Source organism: Antedon bifida, chromosome 7, assembly GCF_963402885.1.
Source record: "Antedon bifida chromosome 7, ecAntBifi1.1, whole genome shotgun sequence".
Lineage (NCBI taxonomy): Eukaryota > Metazoa > Echinodermata > Crinoidea > Comatulida > Antedonidae > Antedon > Antedon bifida.
Window position 1 is genome coordinate 24,046,534 of NC_136232.1, and position 26,272 is coordinate 24,072,805.

The 26,272-nt window shown below is 33.5% G+C and overlaps 1 protein-coding gene across 3 annotated transcripts in view; it reads left to right on the forward strand.

The window, feature by feature from the left end:
• Positions 1–16,367: 16,367 nt before the first annotated feature.
• The window catches only part of LOC144848768 (neuronal acetylcholine receptor subunit alpha-10-like), a 171,125-nt gene continuing 161,220 nt past the window's right edge, over positions 16,368–26,272 (forward strand). For 2 of the 3 annotated variants that reach the window (XR_013613917.1, XM_078705681.1), the window contains exons 1-3: positions 16,368–16,889; positions 18,352–18,494; positions 25,612–25,766. Coding sequence is in view for 2 of the 3 variants with exons in the window: in XM_078705681.1 (XP_078561807.1) it covers positions 16,658–16,889; positions 18,352–18,494; positions 25,612–25,766 (530 nt within the window). In the remaining variant the exon portion in view is untranslated. The remainder of the gene's footprint in view (positions 16,890–18,351; positions 18,495–25,611; positions 25,767–26,272) is intronic. The other variant, XM_078705682.1, reaches the window with a different exon arrangement.

Sequence of the window (26,272 nt, forward strand, 5' to 3'; positions counted from 1 at the left end):
ACAATCCACCAAGCGTAAACAAAAGTAGTGCGTATATTTATACACTGCGAATGTTGACGCGCGCGCGTTCCGGATGTGTGATGTCATCATTATATTAAGGCGCGCGTCAACTTGTCTGTCTCCTTGTTTGCGTTATCGACGATATTTGAAATCGGGTGTACCAAAGGTGTGAATTTATCATTGTATTTAGGCGCGCGTCAACTTGTCTGTCTCCTTGTGGCGTTAGCGACGATATTTGAAATCGCGCGCGCGCGTACCAGATGTGTGATTTTATCATTATTTTTAGGCGCGCGTCAACTTGTCTGTCTCCTTGTGGCGTTTAACAACGATATTTGAAATCGTTGAAAACGTGATGTCGGGTTTAACAACAATCGCATGCTAAGAATTATTGCATTGTCCTTGATAGATTCGTATACAAATATTTTACGTTATTTTTGTCCTCATTTTTATTCTTCATTAAAATCATCACGGATGTAGTAAATGGTGTCAATCAAAAGATTGAGTGAGGGAATTCGATTCACCGGTTTTAAATTTAGGTTTTTGGACATCAAAATAAACATCTGTTTATTGTGGTAAATCATTCATAATATTTATCCTTGAATTTGACGTTTATTACATGTTATGTTGTTTTCATAACTTACTATTTGAGCTAATTTAAGTAGTTATTTTGGTCAATGATGCTGTTTGATATTAAGTTAGTTTACAACTCATTAGTTGTTGTCTATAAAGCTCTGTCTACACTATCAAACTTATGTGACAACAAAAAATGTGATCTGCCCATATATGGACATGATGATGCCATATCACTACCATATTTGGGAATATCACTACCATATTTGAGCACATCTGTCAAACTAGTTTGTAGTGGAGCTTTAGTGCCAGAATGTTTACCTGCGCGTACAGAAACTGATACTTCCTGGTACTTCATACGCGCGCGTTATCTTTCAAAATATCTAGAAAAATATATGCAAAGGAGGTGTATATTATTATACACAACATTACCAAATCTAGGCCTAAATGGTTTGCCTTCAGGTAATTATAAACAATTCTAAATTAAAGTGAAAGTATTCTATTTTAGAAACCGCCAACATTATACAGAAGAAACGAATAAAGTAGTCAAAAATGACAATGAAATAAAAGAATAAAAAAAAAGACTTGCACTGATGAAGGGCTAGTGTTTCCCGAAAGTTCTGCTATTTTTTCTTGCTGTTTTACTTTATCGTTTTGATTGAGCTTTTTGCTTATTTTATTTTGTGTCTCCATTGAGATCCAGCCACTGATATCCACACCATTGTCATTTCAGTAATTTATTTGCCTTTGGATTTATAAAATAAAAGATAATTATTTCATCTTGTACATGATTTTATTTCACTATGTTTTAGAACACGTTTGATGCAGAGGACACTGGGTGTTCTCTGATATTTTATTCTTGAATTACAATAAAATTAAAGATGAATACCGGTATTTGATCTTTTACAGTATTTTATTTTAGGCTGATGATAATTTACATATTTCACTATTAAAATTTCTATTTCAGACTTAAGTTTTAGAACACTTTATTTATATATTCGAAGCAGTGGACAAAACGTGATAGATTCTGATAGTTTATTCTTTATAGAATGTTAATGCTTTTCGTCATTTTGTTTGATTCGTATATTTACACAAGTTCAATGATTAATGTGCGGGTGATCTATTCAAAGGACACCGACAATGATAAAAGCCGCGCACACATAACACTTACAGACGTCAAAACTAGGCCTGTATCTACAATCTAAATTTGTCGTGTTTTTTTGTGTGTAAAGATTTTATATTTAATGTGCACTCACTTCAGACTTTGAGTCTGAAGCGAACGCAAGTGCCACCAAACACCGTAAACTATTACTACGAGGCTGGCATAGAAATAATCGAAAAAAGTACATCTTCAAAATGGCACGTCAAAGTTTTTCTAAACTCATTTTGTCTATCGATATACAGTATTTTCAACGTTTTCTTTGGCCAGATACAAAAACAACTTGTGTTAGAAACGGTATTACAACTGACGAGTCCAGGAAATAAAAGCCATCCCCTAGTGCTTAAGTCAATAGTCGATAGAGAAGAACAACTTTAAGCTTCGTTCCCACTAGAACACAACGCAAGGACCTACGCGCAAGTAAGTTGACCAATCACGAAGCAAGATTGCCTTGCGCTACATCATGTGTCCAACCAAATGGAAACAAGCAAGCTTGAGCGATAGAACCTTTTTCATTATATATATATATATATTCATTTTTAATCATCATTTAATAATCATTCGCATGTTGGGGAAAACATTGCCATGGTAACTATAAACAATGTTGAATCCACTATGCTGGAAGATGATTATTTATTTGAACAATACAATAGTATTTATATGACGTATAATTGTATTGCAATACGTACCTCGGAATGATAATTAGAATGATTGTAGCCTACAGCCACAAGCTCAACTAAAAATAAAACATTCCTAGAATGCAAGTAAATAATAATAATAAAAATACAAAAGTCAAAGTTCAAACTAACATTAATTTGTGATATATGTTAATAATAAATTATGCACACGTTTGACACTTATTTTACATTTTCTTTATACGTACGAATAGCCCTATATATATATATATATATTAAGACTAGATATAAATAGAAATGCATTTTATGTAGAAATGTATTGAACGTTGTCAAGAGAGTAGATGGATAGCAGGTGAAAACGACTTCCAATCCAGATTGAGTTCCCTTCGGCAAAATAAAGTGCTAAAATTGTATTGTAGAAAATGATGAGTATAATCGTCTCCTATAAGCAATTTCACGCATGCTCATTAACGTGTAACAACGTATGACATGGCAATACTCATGGACATCAACATTTTTGAAAATTATAATTAACAGCAATAGTGAGGAGCGAATGCTTGTTTTAAATGACATGCAAACCAAGATGTTCCAACGTGCATTCACATGTGTGACGTCACAGTAATACATATTTGACCAACGATGGCTAAAGCTCCGTTTACACTATCAAACTAGTTTGACCAAAAACGTGTGATGTACCCAACTATGGTATTGATATTCTCAGATTTGGTAGTGCTATGACGTCATCAAACTGTATGTTCCATGCGGAGTTTTGACTTAATATTTGTAAAAAGATAAATATTTTGCCACATATGGCGTTTCATACATATACTACTCGAGCTTGTATTTCCGACAAACATCGAAAAGCCTCGAAATAACAACAGACTTAGGGCAAGTCTAAAAGTTTGATAGTGTAGACAGTGCTTTACGGTATGCAACAGAGCGTGAACGGGTTAGAACCGCGCATGGATATTCAGGCAGTTGCCTCTTTCCGCGCCCCATTTCCGGAGCTTAACTTAGCCTGACTTTTCAGTCACCTTGATACCTGATTTATGATATAAACGTAATTAAAAATAGATCAGAATACATTAAACAAAATGTATCATTAAAAATACATACATGTGACGGTAGGGGTTTACATGGCAATTGGTGCATAAAATTGTTTTAAGTTGCTCTTGACTTTAAAAGCAGAATCAGACATCTGTTTTTAATACATAAATTAATTTTGAGATTAATTAAAAATAGTAATAAGTTGTGTTCACATGCAATCCGAGAGAATGGATTTGATTCACCATCAGAACCTCTTTAAAAACAAAATAAATATTCTAAAAATATATGATCTTCAAAAAATTCAAATTTCCACTTTTATGTTTAAATATGTTAATAGTTTGCTGCCCTCATCAATTTCTAAAGCTCTGTCTGCACTATCAAAATAGTTTGACAAAAAAAGTGTGATGTGCCCAATTATGGTAGTGATATGACGCCATCTGTCCATATATGGGCGTATCACTTTGTTTTGTCCCATAAAGTTTGATAGTGTAGACAGAGCTTAATATTTTGTTACCTAATCATCAGCTACATTCCAAATATAATTTATAACACAATCCATGTTCCATTTATGAAATTAAGATTCAATTCTGGTCCTAAATTATGAAATCAGCTTGATGCAAATTTGTTTACATATTTTAATTTTTTTTTGAATTAATAATTAATTTAATATTATTATTAGATATCTAATTGTTATCAGGGAAAATTGTTTTTAGGCAAAATATTTTTTTTTCTTCAATGACATTAATTTTGCAACTTCACATTTTTTACCATTGAAATAAACAATTTTCAGATTACAAAATATATACTATTTTTGCGCATGCGCACACTGATACTTTAAGTACCACAGTTTATTTTGCAATATTGTTCCTCACTATAAAATATTATTTTTGAATTCACTTTAGAATTATTTTTTTTATGACCTGTCATCGAAGAAAATGTAGGCCTGTTTTTTTGTATCCAATATGACATGGTTAACCTTGTAATGGCATTATGTTGAGTTTTTTAGGTTATTGCTCCTCCTTGGATTTGGTTCGGCGGTTAGCTTAGTTATTGATAGCCGATTCAATATTCTTTTAATGTGGGGTTTGCGTGTCATATCTAAATTAATTGGCCTTTCTTGTCCATTTATTTCTGCTTTTAACTATATTTGATAACTTTTGATTCTAATGGAATATTTTATGGTGAATATCCAATTGGTGTGCTTAGCTGCGTAATGCATGTTTATATCTATTCGAAGCCATGATTCAATCGGAATAAAATATTACAGGCCTACGATAGAAATTGTTTTCAAAATTGGTTTAATGTGGCCAAACCACTTTTAGTGTTTTTTAATAGTGAATATAAATTATTCCTCTAATAAGTAACTTCTGTTATCAATATTAATAGACCGTACATACAATTTCAACTAAAATGTTATACAACAAATTGTATATTTATGAGTCATATTTTGATGTTTAAAACTAAAGTGCGCATGGCCGCCACGTAATGCTAGACGTTCGTTAGGCTCGTCCAACAACTTATTAAATACATATATAATATATCACTTAGGCGTAATTGTGAAATAAATATTTATGGTTTATTTAGATGAAATAATTTTGCTATTAATTGCAAATATTGATTGAATGGTCTGTCATTCGTCGTGGAAATGTCTACCACAAATTTATCATTTATGACATGATAGAATAAGAGAAAAACGATCGTTAGACAATTTAATTTATATTAATGTATGTTAGGCCAAGGGGTAGTTATAGGTCTATGTTTCTTTTTATATCTCATACATTCACATGCAATTATAATAGTAAGTGGAAATGTTTTTCTTTTTAAAAATGATTAAATTAGTGTATTAGTAGTGTAAACCAATTACACTACGACGATAAAATCGAAGATAAATAGATACACATACATTTTTCTTACATATAGGAGTGGTTTTCAAACAATGGATAAGCTCCTTCCCAGTAGCGGATAAATGTTTTTGTAATAGGAGTGTGGGATGACCGTATTCTGCTATGTGCAATATACGATATGTGTGCTTTTATTAATTAAAGACATTCAATGTTTGAACAAATTCTTAAAAACATTTTCCAGAAAATACAACGTTTACGCGCGTGTAAATATCGTACAATTTCATCAAGATTTGAATGCGCGCATTATTATTATAGTTGTCTCCGTGCAACATCACTAACGTAACTGCGCTGTTTGCAATATTTGCAATAACTTTTTAAAATGAGCGTGCGCCGAATATGTATCACACATAAATGGCGTTATATAAAACCGACGGCTGAAAAGAATCTGTTAACGGATAGATAATCGAATAAAATCGTCACGTGAACATACGGGTTAAGTTTCATACCTAAACTGAAAACTTAATATTCAGTTTACATGGATTAGTATAACTTGTCTGCTACATTATATTTATGCAATATTTCAAGTACGGCTTCAGTATAATTTTGAAAAATAATATAAATGTGATGATATAATTGATAATAATATGACATTTATTATATATAGGCCTATTAATGATATTATTCTAGGTATGTTTAGCACTGATATAAACTTACCAATGAAATATAGACATCGTATGAATATTCGATTCCCGGTCCAATCTTAAGTTTGGTTCTTTCCATTCATTATTGAATGAACTTTACAATATTGGGTCTCAATAACCAACACATTGCCAATAAGTTTTACTGGTCTAATTTTTAAAGAGACATATGTTTATGAATATTTGTTTTGTTTGACATTATAACTTAACCTTGATACAATTGTGCATTCTAATAACGAACACAATTTCTAAAAGTGCCACAACTTATGAAATATTAAGTGTAATCCCAAACAGCAATGTGTTAATATTCACGTACGTTTAATTAATAATATATAAAGCTGTCCCTAGTACAAAGAATTATGTCGGAGATTCTTTAATTAAAACACCCTGGGTGTAATTAAAATGGCAGCACGCGTACGAAAAAACATATATCTTCATTATCACTGTCTGTACAGGCGCGTAAAAAAGCATGCCGCGCCTTCATTATCACTGTTTGTACGCGCGCGTAGAAAAAACTAATGCGTTCATTACCGATGTTTGTACGTGCGCGTAAAAGTCATGCCGCGTCTTCGTCATCACTGTTTGTACGCGCGCGTACAGGAAACCATGCCTTCATTATCACTGTTTGTACGCGCGTGTCAATTCCGTGATACCAAGGCTATCAATTGATATCACTCACAATTAAACTTGATACATACTAGACTTGCTCCAAGTTTGTAGTTATTTCGAGGCTTTTCTATGTAGTATACGTATGACACGCCATATGTGCCAAAATATTTATCTTTTTACTAATATTAAGTCAAAACCCCGTCTGATATACATGTACAAGTATTTCCCGTGTGTCATGTGCATGTTTCGTTTTGAAAACGTTCGACGCGTTTTATGAAAAGCACAGTTGCTGTCATGAATTGAGTTTAGTATAAAATTAGATTACGTCATGATGGTTTGCATATAATCTGATTGATGTCCCATCAAGAAATAATTAAAGCTATGCTGGAGGGCTGATAGGGCGAATGCAGATTTGTGGGAAATGGTTTATTGAAAAATGCAACTGAAGATAAATGTAACGCAGATATTAAATAATTATTATAATTAATACCGGATTTACCAACATATTATATATATAATAATGTTCTAATGCTATTTATCAAACATCACATTAACAGGCTTTATGCAGTGCTGATACCGTTATCAATTTCTCGCGTGTGGCACGCGTGTAACTTGTGACCAGACTAACAATGAAACATGCTTGGTAATATAGGCTTATACTCGAGAATGTTAAGCCTTTCACTCGATACACGCGTGTATCATTCGTGTTATGCCATATAGAGTTCTGTTAAAATAATAAGCTATAGGCCTAAAAAAAATATTTTTTAACGACCCTGGTAAACCGTATCTAATCCGATAGAGACTATTACGGAAGAATTAATTCATCTATATTCAAACACAATTGCAATATAATTTCTTTGGTAAACGTATTGTGCTAGATAACGTCATATTGTCTTTATTTGTATTTCTAAATTATATAATTGACTGACTACATTGTTATTATTTATTTATTTATCTATGTGTACTTTTTATCCGTTTGTTCGTATTTGTTTGCCCAGGGGTTTATCATAAAACAGATCATGTTTGCAGTCGTTGTAAAAACCTGAATACGACTTCAAGGTCGAATGCACTCGCGTTTATCGATCCTCTTCTCAATCTTCGTGTGGTGACAGACATTTATTTTGTATTTTATAGTATTTATAATACCAAACGAATTATTATATTATAATATTTGAAATACACACTTCCTTTACAATTACAGTTGTAAATGTCTGAATGCAATTCTGTGTCGTATTTTAGTAATGTTTCAATGCATTCATATAGATTTTTAAATAAATTAAATTAGCATTACAACCAAATTTATGTATTCCTATAACAACATGTTGATTACATTCGGGGATAATATTTGCATTACATAATTGTCGAAAAGAATTATTTTGACACGATCAATTTTTGTGATGTATTAATACGATTATAAAGAAAGATATTATTGTGTTCACGTTGAATTTCTTTCCATTCTCGTATTAAAATTGTTAAAATAAATGTAAATATTTACATATACTAAATGTATATTATAGAAAGAAAAAATAGATATTACATGAATGAATGGAAAAGATACCTTCACTAATTATGCCGTATGCCGTATTATATACGTACGTAGGCTTACAATAGTTTATGTACAGCAATTTATTTGATACCCCCCCCCCTCCCCAATCCCGGGACACACGTATCAAGGGGAAATTTGTGTGGTGCTGGGTGTCTCCTTAGATAGAGTGATAACGATATACAAGAAATAATATAAGCCTTGCAAAGAAATTATTTCGGAAAACCAAAAGCCTGCCCCCTATCGTCATAAACTTCTCTCATACGCACTTTTCACACCCAATAATTCTTTCGCCAGCTCGGCTGTTCTCATCACGTCCATCTTATATTTTAATTAACCTATTTATTTGATCAACATCACACTTGTATATAAAACAAAAGTTCTGAGAAATACAATTGAATAATATAAAATATAACATAATATAAAAATATTAAACAATTGTCTACTCGTGACATTTTTATTTTATAGTGTTACTATCAATACTTAGTCAATATACATTCTTATATCGTCTCAGTAATATTGACGCCGCTGACAAAACCAATATTAATCATTAACATTCTAAACAACGGAATAAAGTTCGAATAGTGCGTCTGGAGGTTTGGTAAGAGACCGTTTCTCATGCAACAATGAAAACGCGAAATTAAACAGAGTTGAAGCCAAATATATAGTAATGATATGACATTATCATGTCCATATATGGGCACATCACGTTTGTTTGTCACATAAACTTAGATAGTGTAGACAGAGCTTAACACTTTTGAATTTGAAGCGCGACCGGAGAGAGGAAGGCGCGTCCACACTTGATGCAAGTTCACATCATTCACCTGAAATAGTTAATCCAGTTACCATTCCACCGCGTACACACCGGAAATACGCAGTGTGGGCGCGGTGTATTGTTCGAGAAAATGTAACCACGTGTTAAGCCAAAACTTAGTTCCCATCACTTGGACGCAACGTATACCCAATAAACGCAATTGAGTTGACAGATCACACATGATAGTTTGGATGATTCATCGCGTCGTGTTAGCGCGCACGTCTTGCGTTGCGTCTAAAGATTGGTTCCCACTAGCGACGCAACGTAACGCAATCTGCGCAACGTAAGAAAATGCCCTTCTAATAATTGTGTTTGCCCCCGCCTGCGTGAAATCAAACCTGCGATGTTTGCAGCACTGTTGCGTCGTTACGTCGCTGCATTGCGTTCAAGTGGGAACCACGCTTAAAGCTTGGTTCCCACTAGCGACGCAACGTAACGCAACCTACGCAACGGAAGAAAATGCCCTTCCAATAATTGTGTTTGACCCCGTCTGCGTGAAATCAAACCTGCGATATTTGCAGCACTGTTGCGTCGTCGGTTCCCACTTGTGATTATGCAATACACCACTTTGCGTCGATACGTCGTTGCGTTGCGTTCTAGTGGGAACCACACTTAAGTGGGAACCAACAACGGATTTGGTTAACAATTTTAAAGCTCTTTCTACTGAACACACTCACGATAGTTACAACTAAATTACCTATCATGTGATGTAACTTCGCAATATGAATACTTTAATCGAACCCGGATAATCTAGAATTCAGATCTACACTTTGGGTGTCAAAGTATAAAGTAATATTGTTCAGTGCATGACATTGGTGAAGAGATAGCTTCGTAGACTACAGAATCATTTTATAGCTAACGATAATTTTTTGAATTCGTATTTTGCATGCGTATAACTTGCACGTTTTCTTGGCAGAAAAGTCAGAGTAAACGAGGGAAGCGTTTATTTTATTGACGAATTAGCAAGTAAGTTTTCTAATAGATATAAAATTTACATGTAAGAGAACGATAAATAAAGTGATCAATCAGAGACAGGAGATGCATTAGTTTGTGGATCGTGTACGCAAACATTCTGACACTGAAGAGCTGTGCAACTGTCTGTATACGTGTCACTAACAAGTAGGTCTAGGCCTTTTTTTCGCGCCAAGTTGCATCAGGCAGGATGTTGAGGACATCACTCCAGGATCTACGACCGTGATATGTCGTGGCATTGCCTGCAGACTGCTGCCAGTGTTTTTGGTTGTTGACGTCATGACACGGTTTTTAGGCACTTGTAATTTATATATAATTTTCTCAACTAAATAATTTAAAAGTAACCTTTCTTATAATTGTGTAAAACGTCTTTATATTGCAAATTATGGTGCAGTTATAAAGTACTATTTTTCACGTTGTCTTAAAACCAGATAAACTATGAATTGTGGGAAACCCAGAATTCAAATTAATGCTGCGTAAACAACCAAGTAAAATTTTACTTTACTCTATGGAACGAAGATATATATATAACTAAACAAAGTTATGATATGAAATGCTTAAAGATGTATTGTCCCCCAAAAACATGAAAAATGAAGATTAATTAAATCAGACTTTGAATATGTTATTTTGTAGTTTTAATAAAGGTAATCACTACCATAGAAAAAAAAAACGAAAAAAAAATTTTTTTTTCTTGTAAAATAACAGAATAAATGGTTAAATTCAACCAAAAATCCATTGGCTGGCAGCCAATTTGACCATTCTTTGCTTTAAATTACATTTTTTTTCAGGTAAATACATTTTTTTTTCGATCCAATTTTTGGTCAAAGTGGATAACTATTATGTTACATTAAAATGGAATTTTCATCAAAATTTTTTTTAAGAATTATTTTTTCAGGGGGACAATACATCTTTAAGGATGATTCTTTGAATTTTATCTTAATTTGTTCGTTATCCTTAATGATTGGACGCAGCGCTATGACGTAAGTGCGCCGCAAATAATTTGACCAATCACTACGCGATGGATGATCAAACGAACTGTTGCTGGCGTTCTGCCAACTCGTTGCGTTGCGTCCAAGTTGGAACCAACCTTAAAGAAGGCCCACGATACAGCATCATGCAGGCTGGTTGCCCCCTGGACATTTTCTCCCGGTATTTAACCATTAACTTTATACATTTTTCCATTATTTTTATCAAGTTTTTGGTCAAAATGAATAACTATCATGTGACATTAAAATGGCATAGACCACAGTATTCAACAACAAAAATTTTTTTTTTTCAAAAAGAGTGCCGGGGACAATGTATCTTTAAGCTTGGGGTAAAAACAATGTCACATGTATTTGCATGATATACAGCACATAACACATGATGACAATGGAGATATGGCGAGCTACTAGATGTTTGGTAGAGTAGATTGTTGGGTCTTAAGTTATTTAACAGTGAATTATCCTTATCCAAAGCTCATAATTTATATCAAGTCGTTGACTGAATTGATGGTCATTACCTTATCGAAGTAAATTGTACTCGTTAGACGAAGCCAATTACGACAAAGCCTGCTCTGCTATAGAATCAAATGTGTCGTTCGTTGCATTTACTAAACTGATCAAATTTGATCCGATTGTATTGGATTTAATTATTCTCTATATACGTCTGACAATTTGCTGTTTCTTCTTTCTTTCTTACACCCTCTGTCGAAAGTATTATTTAAGAAAGTAGTAATACAAGTATAGCTTAGAATATGTTTTCAATAGATAAAATAATATTTTCAGTAAAAGGAGGTGGTGGTAGTAATAAAAATCGGAGTTCTCGCGAAAAGAGAGTTAATCGCAACTACTGTTAGTTTACGCCGACAAATCTCCGTCGACACACGGAACGTAGTAGATCTTGGTTCTCACTCTGACGCAATGCAAAGACGTAAACGCAACGTAAGTAATTTGACCAATCACAAGCGATGGATTATCCAAACACTCGATTTTCATTGGTCAACTCGCTTGCGTTGCACTTACGTCCTTTCGTTGCATCCTAGATAGTGGGATACGTAATCGTCAACCTCATACCTTCCTGTTTAGTAAATTAATTATTATTTTAAAATGGCTTACGATTGATATGCACAAGTGACGTTCCATACTTGAGAATTGTCCACATTTTCAATCCTGTTTAACACATCTTATGTAATTATATACAAGCTTGTTTGGCAGTGATAAGAAGAGTGTTGTGTGCTCAAATTTTGTCTTTATTTTTCACGGTATTTCCTTTTTTTGTCACAACAATTGCGTTAAGAATGGAACAGTCTCTTATAATACGAACCATTTTTTTTCTCACTGTGTGGAATTGTTAAACCACAAATATTCTCTAGAGATTGTATTTTAATTAGAATACAGCCAAAACGGAATTGCTTTATGACACTAAAAAATTGTATTCATCACCAAGTAGAAGAAACTTGAAAGAACTAAAGTTTCTGATTTCAGATACGCAGAGAAAGATATGGACAAATTAATTTTCAATTCAATATTTCATCGTAAGCAAATTCCGTAATACAGCATCACATGTGCATCACATATGTGGTTCCTGTATCATAAACTAGACCAAAATTAGTAAAAAGATAAATATTTTGGCACATATAGCGTTTCATACGTATAATTAATAACATAAAAAGACAATAACTAGCTTTGGGCAAGTCTAGTGCATCACATGTGGTTCCTATATCATGGACTAGTTCTAGGTTAGGTAAGGGATGATACAGGCGTCACGTATGAAATACATATAACGCTGTATCAGAGATTTGGCCTACACCGGACACATTTAGACACAGTAAAAAGAATCGGCTAATCAAAACATAGTCGTTTCAAAAATATAATCAGATCTAAAAGCTTAAAGGGGAGCTCCGGATTTAAAAATAAACCTTTACAACAACACTGATAATAAGCCCACTTTTCGTAGGACGAGCGTTGTAAAATTATACTTTTTAGGAAATGCTACAGGACTTTCTTTGCAAAGGAAATTTGTGAAAATGGACTCATTTATGTAAATTTAAGGCATTTGTCTTCGGACAAAACGTAGGCCTATATAAATCGAAAGACCAATCAATTGTATACATAAAATGTACTTGTAACAATACTACCTTTTTTTAAAGTGGTTTATTTCACATCGGTCTAATTTCACATCGGTCTAATTTACTTCTGATGAAAAAGTGGTGTTAAAATCAATGTTCCTGCAAATGTTTATATTTTATAATATACATTTTATATCTTTATAACTAATTGATTTGAGGTGCTGAGATACTAATTTCTGAAAGGGAAGTAAGCCCGCAGCCGTATCAATAGATATGATCCCAAGTTTGTAAAACAGTTACTCGTTTGAAACTTATTGTATGTTATATATATTATTGAATAATAAGAGGCGTAGGTGAGAAATTCATTTTCCAACGTGATTATCTCGTCGGAATGAAAGTAAATAATGAAGTCACAATACAGATGAAGTTACTTAGTGGCGGATTGGAATGGTTTTACGAGCTGTTTTTTTTTATTGAGTTGATTTTTATTGAGTTGGCGACAATTGAATTAATCCCATAAGCTAATTCGAACTCGCGTTCATAGTCAACTTTGTTAATAATGCAAACATTCATCAAAATTGTCAACAGTTTTGAAAGCGATCAATTTCCTTGCCTGTACGTGCAAATTGCTATGATAGATGCACCAGCCCTACTTATGCTGAACCTCAGCCAGGTAGGCCTATTGCACACGGGTAAGCGTGCTGGTCAGCCGCTTACAGCCTTGCTAACTGGTAGGCCTAGACATACGTCCAAGCATCATGGAGAAATAACTTACTTCTCCATGGTCCAAGTCAAAAGAACTGACGGATCTGGATTTTACAAATTCTTGGTTACCACTATATTGTTTCATGTGTTTATATTTCATGGTATTATCGAAGATTTGTTGAAGAGCAATTTTAATTTGTCTGGTGGACCAATAGAATATTTGGCACCGCAATTCGACCAATCACAAGCAACACATCATTCGAACTGTTGCTTGTGATTGGTTTAAATTGCTTCCGTTGCGTAGTGTTAATCAAGCTGTAGGTAGCGCCGCTCACTCTGAGAGTACAATGGACATTTTGGTGAAACTACAATAAACATTTCAAAGTAGATCTAAAACAATATCTTATAAAAACACTTATTTATTAAAAAACAATTACTTAAAAAAAGATAAGATTTTTTTTTTCTTTTACCTTTAGAGCCGAGCCCAATATTTACAGATTATTGCAGATACCTCGGTACTCGCAGTATGTCTTTTAAATTATAGTATATAATATAAACAACAAAAAACATTTCGATAGGCTTGATTTAAATTGGTGTAGTTAATTAAAAAAGAATAAACTATGACATTTTGAATTTTGGACGTAGCCTAGCAAGTAATGACATACTACATACACAACAACATTTTAATAATTGATAATAAAAATAGTCATCAATAACAATATAACCTAGTACCATTATTCATATAATAATATAATAATATAATTATAATTGTATTAATAAATGATTAATTATACTGTTATATTTATATTGCATATTAAATTTTAATTATTAACGAAATACGTTATTATAAATTCAGTCTTTGAGTAAAATAATGAAATACACCGTGGGCACTAAAATTGAATTATTAAATTGCATTAATTTAAATACAGAATAAAACTATAATACGGTTGAGGTATTTTTAATGAACTTAATCGAATTCAACGAAACAACGATTAGTTGATTTTGTAGTATTATTCGAAGTTAGTAACCACAACCAGAGATAAACGTTGCTGTACAATTGTTATCATCGTTAGAACGCGCGCGTAAAAAGCCGTGTGAGTATCATTGTTCAGAAGTGTTACACCCCAGCATCTTTGGCACGCGCGCGTCGATTTCAGAGTTCAGGTACACGCGCGTCAAATATCTATGTTTGGCGCGAACGTGTGTATTAAATTATAGTAATAATTATTTCAAAATTCATCATGATGTATTGTACTATTCTATATTATTCTGAATTAAATATTTGCTTAGACGAATTACAGACAGTAAATAAATGGAGTGTCTAATATTTTAATTTATCTAAGATTAAACATTATATACAATGAATAGATTCATTACCTGAGTAATTCTTTCAAATGCGCTTTTCTATTATGCTTGTCTATCTAGATCCATACCATTATGTAAATACTTTCTATTCTATCAATAGGTGAATTTAAATAATGCTATTATTTTGGCATTAATTAATAACTAACTAGCCAATATTGGTATATATGATGTTTTAGAAAATCAATTTAGTTAAGGTTAGCTTTTGATTAACTGTTTTACTTCGAGAAATTTATTTAAATAAAATATATTACTTTAAAGAAAAAGTACCGTTGGTTCTAAAAATATTATTGAAAAAACAATGACCTCTACTTCATAAAACAAAATGATAGTGATATACCCAACTATGGTAGTGATATGACATTACCATGTCCATGCTTGCGCACATCGCTTTTTTTGTCACATAAACTTTGATAGTGTAGACAGAGCTTTAGAATACACGCATGGTCATTTTGATAGAAAATGTGTTTATTCAATGATATAAAAGACTGCTATATACTCGCAAATGTAATCTGTTGATTCATCTGCTTAAAACATGCCGCTCTGTCGAATACGCATGCTTATAGGCTGGCCCTTTCGATTCGCTTAGTGGAAATTCGGCTTTAATGTGGAAAAACTTCCAGGCGTTCAAAGACTGAATAACAAATAATAGAACCATGAATGGACTTTTGTTTTAACTTTGTGTTTTCATTTTTCTTTCAGGAGAGACAATTTAACTGTGTTCAGGATTTATAACCTACAAGAAAAGTTATATTTGCGTTGAGTGTTATGACGTCACAAAATCAATTTAGCATTGCGTCAGTAAATGCGACGCGTTTGATATATTGCGTTCGATGCGTTCAGTTACTATATGATTGTATTAATATAGTTGGAAATTAACCGCATAATAATTGAATTGTGACTTGTTTGAATGTAGTAGCTAACAATGATAACGTTCACTTTTAATTCCATTCATTTCATAATTGAGTCACTTATCGCAGACATCAACTTGCAACAGTAACGGTTTATTGTATAGTTCATTGGAAACATATATCTATTAAAATAAAGCCAAAAGATTGAATATGTACCATTTTGTATTGCTATGACGTCATCATGGATGAACGGCCGTTTCATTATGTAAAATTAATTCGTCGAATATGTTATATAGAACAAGCGATTTGATTGGTTGATGAAGCGCATCCTCACAAGAAGAAACACACTATAGCGTGAAAGTGAATACAATTTAATTACACATTTTTCAACAGCATTTTGTATATTTTTCTGACCAGTAGTACGACATACAGCACGAAGGAAAAACTGGTAGATAGTAGATTTTTCTTCTTCTGACACACTCAGGAATAATTATTTACCAAGCTTTGCTATCTCGTCCTGCTGCAACAAGCTGGAATGCAGACGATATGATTCGTGAGTTGTGCAAGAAATTGGAAAAATACATATTTATTGTGAATTATCTTGGAATATAATCAATAATGTTGGTATTGTTCACCTGATAAACCAGTCTGAATAATAATAACAACAACGACCGTATTATTTAGCGAAGAAATAATAGTCCTGAACAAACTGTTGAAGGTCTTCCAGTTCTGATCGTCTGTTAAATACGCGCGCGCGGACGTAGTCTCGAATGCTCGTATTCACGATTATTGTTCTGCTATGGTGGAGCGAATAGTTTTAATTTCCATGCTCTTTACTTTGCTTCATGTGCGGCCCTTTAGCAATGGAATTGTACAGGACAAGGACCAGGGCCTGCAAAGCCAGGGTGCGAACGTGGACATGAAGTGTGATCCCGGTGATGTATATATCTACTCCTTAAAGCAGTGTTTACCCTGTGAAATTTGTGTTAACTTTCCGAACTATCCAAATTGCGTCAACTATACTAGTCAAGGTATGACAACGTAACTATAATCATATATAAATACAAATCATGAAAGTATTATCACTTATTAAGTATCTTATAGGAACACGACGGCTAACCAGCCATTTCCCACTTACGAAATTGACCACGCTCTGCCTATCACCATGCTGCCTGATTTAAATTTGATTTATTCCCTAATTTCGCTTCTATATATAACATTAAACAGATTTGGTTACTCTTTGATGGCATATAATGACTATTTGGCTCGATGTATTAATTGATTGAATAACCTATCTTCCTTCGGATTCGTAAATAGATCCAACAGAGTGCTTTAAATGATTTTACGTTTGAATGCTATACATTAAAAACACATTTTCCTTTTTATTTATTGAATTTAAAGGGTAGTTTAACTAGTGTCTTATTTAAGTAGTCTACTTTTTAGATTGTTAATTATGTCATGGTTTTAGTACATTATCACTTTCAATAGCCCAATAGACTACTCGACACTTGTTATCATCATTGTTGATACTAGTATTGTTATCAGCATTGTCGATATCAGTATTGTTATCATCATTGTTATCAGTATTGTTATCATCGTTGATATCAGTATTGTTATCAGCATTTTTGATATCAGTATTGTTATCATCATTGTCGATATCAGTATTTTTATTATCATTGTTGATATCAGTATTGTTATCAGCATTGTTGATATCAGTATTGTTATCATTGTTGATATCAGTATTGTTATCATTGTTGATATCAGTATTGTTATCAGCATTGTTGATATCAGTATTGTTATCATCATTGTCGATATCAGTATTGTTATCATTGTTGATATCAGTATTGTTATCATCATTGTCGATATCAGTATTGTTATCATTGTTGATATCAGTATTGTTATCATTGTTATCATTGTTATCAGTATTGTTATGAGCATTGTTGATATCAGTATTGTTATGAGCATTGTTGATATCAGTATTGTTATGAGCATTGTCGATATCAGTATTGCTATCATCATTGTCGATATCAGTATTGTTATCGTCATTGTTGATATCAGTATTGTTATCGTCATTGTTGATATCAGTATTGTTATCGTCATTGTTGATATCAGAATTGTTATCATCATTGTTGATATCAGTATTGTTATTATCATTGTTGATATCAGTATTGTTAACATTACTGTTGATATCAGTATTGTTATCATTGTTGATATCAGTATTGTTATCATCATTGTTGATATCAGTATTGTTATCATCATTGTTGATATCAGTATTGTTATCATCATTGTTGATATCAGTATTGTTATCATTGTTGTCGAATATAATTTGATATCAATGTTGTTGTTGCATTGGTTTCATTAATGCTAATCATTATTGTTATCACTATTAATATGATTATTGTTATCAGTATCATTATCATCATCGTTATTGTTAACATTCATATCGTTATCATTATCGTTATCATTATTGTTATCATTTTTGTTGTTTTACAGCAGTACCAAGAGAGATTCCTAGTGAGCAGAGGCTGGTGGTGGATTTATTAGGTGGTTACAACAAACGTCTTCGGCCAATAACAAATTCTTCCAATTCAATCGACGTCTACTTCACTTTTAAAATGAAACAAATTGTTGATATTGTGAGTTTTTTTTTGATTTTTTTTAGACAAAAAAAAAGAATCTTTTGAAGTTAACTACTGTAGACCTACTTATAAAATGCATAAATTCATTTTGGTTTTTTATAAGAATGGCATTTATAGTGTTAATGCAAATCTCATTCTTCATTGTTAAAAAGCTATTAAAACTCAATAAGTGTGGGTGTTTAATGATGAGTGCGTCATGTTGATAAATTCTTATATATATTCATTAATTGAATTAATATTGTTATTGATGATAATCCACAGCCATTTTGTCGAGTAGAATAAAGTCATTAATATTAATAAAATTATATAATTATTATTTAAAACATAGCTATGTCTACACAGCTTACAATTTTAAAAATAACGTATGTTTAAACTCGCGGCGCCCCACGCATTGTGCGTAAACAAACATTTTGCGTATTATGCGGTATAAAACTTAGATCTTTTTGGTAGTATAGGCCCTAAGTACGTCTTGGTACAGAAGTGCTTACATTATATCTTAGTTATATTTGATCTCTGGTGCGCGTGCGTACAATTAAGGGACTAGTGCTGTTCCGCCATACCACGCCGAGAATCGCTATCCAATCGGGTTTGAACTATACCATAAAAGCCCCAGTGGTCTAATGAATAGGACATCTGCATATCAAGCAGAAGGTCCGGTTTCGATTCTCGGTTGGGGCGACTTTATTCTCACAGATTTCCTCATCTTCTCGTTCAAATTAATTAATTAAATTTCAGTATATCACCGGGCGGTTTAGAATTAATTTCTATGCCTATTGTGTTTATATATTATTATAAAATTATACACTAGTAAATGGGCGTGTGGAAAATCGCGCCACTGACAGCGCGTAATAAAAATAATTCGATCAAGCCAACATTTTATTTATAACATATACATAAACCTGCGTTACAGTACATGATAGGCTTTCATTGTACTGTAGCCTAGACAGGCATCTCCGAGTCAGAAAATTGCCTTCTCATCCATATGCTGTACGGGAATGGTAATATAATTTAACTCATTAAAACTCTCATTACGTGGAGAAAAATATCGGTAGCTTAATAGACAATATTAAACAAAACAAGCTTAATCAAGACTGATTAATTGCAGCACTTTAACCTATCAACGGTTAATGCATGCCAGCAGTATCCGCGCAGTCGATCAGTTACTTATCAACTAGCATATTATAGTCGCGCGCGCGTTCAAAAGTAATTATTTTATCAACATTTAAACGCAAATGTTGCTTTTCTTTTTATCTTAATAATTTTCAATAAGTTCCAACATGTTTCAGGCCAGTTTTTTTTTCTCTTCGAACTGACTGTTTTATCTGCCTTATCAATCATATTTAATCAATTTTACATATAGATTTTATGTATGTACAAACCACCACTGTGAGAAATGTACCTCTAGCATAATAAAGTCTTTACACCATTTTCACAATTATGTTTGTCCTACCTTATATCACCCCTTGTTGTCAGTTCTATTGTTGTGAATTAGATAGTTTTGGTTTTTCTTTCTTTCCACAGGCATTGTGTCTATAATTCCTCTCGTAAGCTGGCATACTGTTTACTTATTTCCTCCCAACTCCTCAACACTGAGAGTCAAGCTGACTAGAATTCCACACAGTTTTGTTTTAGCTTTTGAAATGCGCGCTCTAATTCATACAGGTGCAACGAAGATCTTTGTCTGCTATTTGGTGGTAGCCTCGATGATTTTGGGGTTACAGCTATTGGTCCGTCATAATCTACTATTATCAGTGTAAATAGACACTGCAAATAAGTTATATCCTCTTATTTTTTTCAAAACAACTTTTCTGTTGCTGAAAAAAATGATCCAGACCAGAAAAAAGTTTTGAACAATTTCACGAAGACAAAATATATGTACAGAGTGAAAATACGGAAGAAAATGTGTGCATAGAACTATTAGGGACTAAGTAAGTTGAAAGTTGAGAATGTAAGAAAACAATTATTTAAGTCGTTTTTTCTTTCTGTTTGTCAAGAATATGATGACCCGGTCATAAATAGGTACAAAAACATCACGGGAAAATGTATCGAGAGAAAATACCGAGGGAAAGTGTTCAAATAAAAATGTTAACACTGAAACTATAAACCTTTTATTTTTTAACATCTATTTTCGTCTACGAACTTGTTTTTGTACCGGTAGTATGGTAATTTAATCAAATTGAAAGTATGATTATCCTGAAATCGTGAACAAGATTAAATGAAATCCAAAATACTTTAAAAAGTAATTAATAAGAAGTTATATGTCATGAATTTAAGCTGGCGGTAGGTTTAAACACTGATCTCATGACAACCTCTCTGGCAGGTTCAAACCTCACCAGATAAGACGATGACGACGACGCTGATTTATAACGTCCAATAGTTTACCGTCCGATTTTAGAAAGGTTGTTATAAATATCCAATGAGCGTTACGCATGAGTGAGTTCATAATTGCTACGCATGAGTGAGTTCATAATTGCTACGCATGAGTGAGTTCATAATTGCTACGCATGAGTGAGTTCATAATAGCTACGCATGAGTGAGTTCATAATTGCTACGCATGAGTGAGTTCATAATTGCTACGCATGAGTGAGTTCATAATAGCTACGCATGAGTGAGTTCATAATAGCTACGCATGAGTGAGTTCATAATTGCTACGCATGAGTGAGTTCATAATAGCTACGCATGAGTGAGTTCATAATTGCTACGCATGAGTGAGTTCATAATAGCTACGCATGAGTGAGTTCATAATAGCTACGCATGAGTGAGTTCATAATAGCTACGCATGAGTGAGTTCATAATTGCTACGCATGAGTGAGTTCATAATAGCTACGCATGAGTGAGTTCATAATAGCTACGCATGAGTGAGTTCATAATTGCTACGCATGAGTGAGTTCATAATAGCTACGCATGAGTGAGTTCATAATAGCTACGCATGAGTGAGTTCATAATAGCTACGCATGAGTGAGTTCATAATTGCTACGCATGAGTGAGTTCATAATTGCTACGCATGAGTGAGTTCATAATAGCTACGCATGAGTGAGTTCATAATAGCTACGCATGAGTGAGTTCATAATTGCTACGCATGAGTGAGTTCATAATTGCTACGCATGAGTGAGTTCATAATAGCTACGCATGAGTGAGTTCATAATAGCTACGCATGAGTGAGTTCATAATTGCTACGCATGAGTGAGTTCATAATAGCTACGCATGAGTGAGTTCATAATTGCTACGCATGAGTGAGTTCATAATAGCTACGCATGAGTGAGTTCATAATAGCTACGCATGAGTGAGTTCATAATAGCTACGCATGAGTGAGTTCATAATAGCTACGCATGAGTGAGTTCATAATTGCTACGCATGAGTGAGTTCATAATAGCTACGCATGAGTGAGTTCATAATAGCTACGCATGAGTGAGTTCATAATAGCTACGCATGAGTGAGTTCATAATAGCTACGCATGAGTGAGTTCATAATAGCTACGCATGAGTGAGTTCATAATAGCTACGCATGAGTGAGTTCATAATAGCTACGCATGAGTGAGTTCATAATAGCTACGCATGAGTGAGTTCATAATAGCTACGCATGAGTGAGTTCATAATTGCTACGCATGAGTGAGTTCATAATAGCTACGCATGAGTGAGTTCATAATTGCTACGCATGAGTGAGTTCATAATAGCTACGCATGAGTGAGTTCATAATAGCTACGCATGAGTGAGTTCATAATAGCTACGCATGAGTGAGTTCATAATAGCTACGCATGAGTGAGTTCATAATTGCTACGCATGAGTGAGTTCATAATAGCTACGCATGAGTGAGTTCATAATAGCTACGCATGAGTGAGTTCATAATTGCTACGCATGAGTGAGTTCATAATAGCTACGCATGAGTGAGTTCATAATAGCTACGCATGAGTGAGTTCATAATAGCTACGCATGAGTGAGTTCATAATAGCTACGCATGAGTGAGTTCATAATAGCTACGCATGAGTGAGTTCATAATAGCTACGCATGAGTGAGTTCATAATAGCTACGCATGAGTGAGTTCATAATAGCTACGCATGAGTGAGTTCATAATAGCTACGCATGAGTGAGTTCATAATTGCTACGCATGAGTGAGTTCATAATAGCTACGCATGAGTGAGTTCATAATAGCTACGCATGAGTGAGTTCATAATAGCTACGCATGAGTGAGTTCATAATAGCTACGCATGAGTGAGTTCATAATAGCTACGCATGAGTGAGTTCATAATAGCTACGCATGAGTGAGTTCATAATTGCTACGCATGAGTGAGTTCATAATTGCTACGCATGAGTGAGTTCATAATAGCTACGCATGAGTGAGTTCATAATAGCTACGCATGAGTGAGTTCATAATAGCTACGCATGAGTGAGTTCATAATAGCTACGCATGAGTGAGTTCATAATAGCCACCACTGCGCAGTTGGGAACGTTTGATTTCATTTAAATTGTATGATGTATTTGACTCAGTATTAAAGCATTAATTTGGGATTATTAGAACGTACTCGGGGCTCATGTGATTGGAATAAAATCGACAAACCGTCCCATATTGGTTAGATTAGTGGTTTATCTGAAATAATATTCACTGGTAAACAACTTATGTCTAAATATTCATTGTAATCCGCCACTATATACATAGATGTAAAGCTTCGTTCCCACTCATTGAACGCAACGCAATGACGTAATCGCATAGGCGCGATGATGATACTAATGCTCACCTGTCTACACTATCAAACTTTATGTGACAAAAAAAAATGGATGTGCCCATATATGGACATAATGATGTCATATCACTACCATATTTGGGCATATCATTACCATATTTGGGCACATCACACTTTTTTGTCAAACTAGTTTGATAGTGTAGACAGAGCTTTAGAACCTGAAAATAAAAGTATAACAAAATGTTTATTTCTATGATAATATTAAACAAAATTCGTGGTACCCAGAGGCAAGTATGACACGCGGTTAGCGCACGAATATGATTAGCTACTAGAGGGCATAAGTGACATACGGTCATTCTGAGCCAGTGACCCATTGACCAGACGGGTAGAATGGCTAAACTGCGTGTGACTTCAAACCTATTAATTGTATAATTATGGAAAGTTAGTCTGGCTGACGCCGGTGAAGTACGTTTCATGGATGAAACTATACAGAATATCAATTATGTAGAACTTTTACAACTGGCGTTCCATATGCATTTCAACTTTTTAAGTTGGATTTATCATGATTTTCAAGGCATTTACTTTGCTGTCTTGAGCGTGATCTGTCGTTCTACGTGCTTATTACAGTTTAAGCTGTTTTCTTCGGTCATTTCACCATTTCGCACAACATCATCCGTTAATATGCCAAATATATTACATTATGTTAATAGATGCTGCTGAGGGACATTATGAGTAAAGTTATACAGTAATTGCGTTATTCCGATGATAGCATTTTATACGACGATGAAGATGAAGTCGAAAAGATCAGACATAAACTTTCCCAAATTAATAAACTACTTTCCCACATTAATTAAGATTAATTTAAGAAGACCAACCCAAATTAGACCTACTATAATTTAACATGACCAACCCAATACCTATTGGTAGGATTAAACAGAAAGGGAAATACAAAAATAATATATCTATACACATCATTAATTCATTAACTAGCAACCAATTTAAACGTTGTTTTAACATATTATTAAGAGGATTGCCTCATGAAATCTCATTGAATTCCATCGTGGAATTACTCGCGTTGTTGCGCTTACGTCTGTCCTAATTGCGTTACGTCACATTGGGAACCCAAATGGCGTACGCGCAATGCAAGTCAGTTGACTAATCACAAGTGACAGTGTGAGCCAAGCCTTAATAAAAAAAAAACTCTGCTAGGCCTGGTTATAATACAAAGCGACCTGACATAGTCGTTCCTACCACGCTATATCCTATCAGATATATATATTTATTCCCATAAAACAGCAATTTTACAAATCACCAAGTCCAATTGCATAGGAGATAAAATTTCATTCCTGCTGCTAATTAAATTATTATGCGTTTTTATAAATATAACGACAAAACAAAGTTGCTATCAATCAAATAATCATCGATGTAATAGTTAAACAATACGTTAAAAGCTTTCTGTGCGGACGATTCCACCCCACGAGGATTGAACTTGCATTGAAGAAGCAAATCAATCATGTCATATAGACAATCTAAAGCCACAATTAAGCGCATAATATTTTTGCTTTATGATAATAATTTCTATTTACATAAGTACTATTAAAAAAATGATATTATAATAAGAACTTTCAACGCAAAACATCATTTTTGTTTTCAAATAAGCCTAAATGACACTGTTTAAAAATATTAATTTTTAGTAGTTTCTTTATAAATGTCGCTGACACCACCGCACAAAGACCAGTAATGCGCGTGTACGCGTACGCGCGCGTATGTTTGTTTCGTGGTGACGTCACCGAATGTATAAGGCAATTAGTAATGTTACTTTGTATTCTTACAACAAATCAAACATGAGATTATTTCCTTCTTTAAAAAAACAGCAATTTAAAATTTAAAAAAACCCCATTGATTATAAAATTTAGTATTTCTTGTTTGTATATTAATAATAATAATATCTCAGAGATTGTTTTTCAAAATATTAATGATAATAATATTATCAATTAAGGTATAGAATTATTACCAATTGTATCATAAGTAATTTTGTAGAAAGTTTTAAGAGATTACAGAAAATGATATGGAGAAGATATTTACTGCCGGAGATCTGAAACTAATATTTGTTGGTTTACACAAAGTTTTTCAAAGTGTGAATGCAAGTTATGAAATAGAAAAGAAAATTTACTTTGCAGGAGGTTAAAGAATCTACATATTTCAGGTTACGTGTGCAAACTAAAGCTTGATTCACACGAGTAAGCAAATGGGTGACTGTATCACACGGAATCTGTATACATAATACACATCCCTGGAATATGGATAACCGTGGAAAGTTAAAGCCTACGCATCACATGTGGAAGACATGCGCCGCTGTATCACGGATTTTGCCTATGAACTGGACAAGTTGTATATACAGACCGATTATTAAATTAATATTTCTTCTACCCATAGAGTGAACGAGACCAGATTTTAAAATTAAATATGCACATATTTGAACACTGGTTTGATGAAAAGCTTACGTGGAATCCGGCAGACTATGAAAACATCTATGAAGTCAGAATTCCGGGTTCCGAAATATGGATTCCAGATATAACACTATACAATACGTAAGTTGTGTTCACTTTTTATTTTGCATATGCATGACATTTATTGTGTATTGCTCGGGGATGCCACTCTTATACATGTATGGTATATTATAAAACGTGCTTCTAACTGTCAAACAATATCGTAAAGCTCTATCTACACTATCAATCTTTATGTGACAATACAAATATGTGATGTGCCCATATATGGACATGATGATGTCATATCACTACCATATTTGAGCATATCACTACCATATATGGGCACCTCATACTTTTTTGTCAAAAAAATGTTCGAGTAGAGCCAAAATAATTGTTACCCTGTAAAGGTTTCTGACAGTTGAATACTATATATTATATAATAGGCCTACATATTTAAACTTGCATCTTTGGCTAAAATTGAGAGAGATTTTTCAGAGAGTTTAGGCTCTAGTTATATGAAATATTATAAAGTCTGTCGGATTTTTTTTTTTTTTATTATATATATATTTAAAAAAAATACGCGCCCGAGTGTCAATTTTGTATGACAA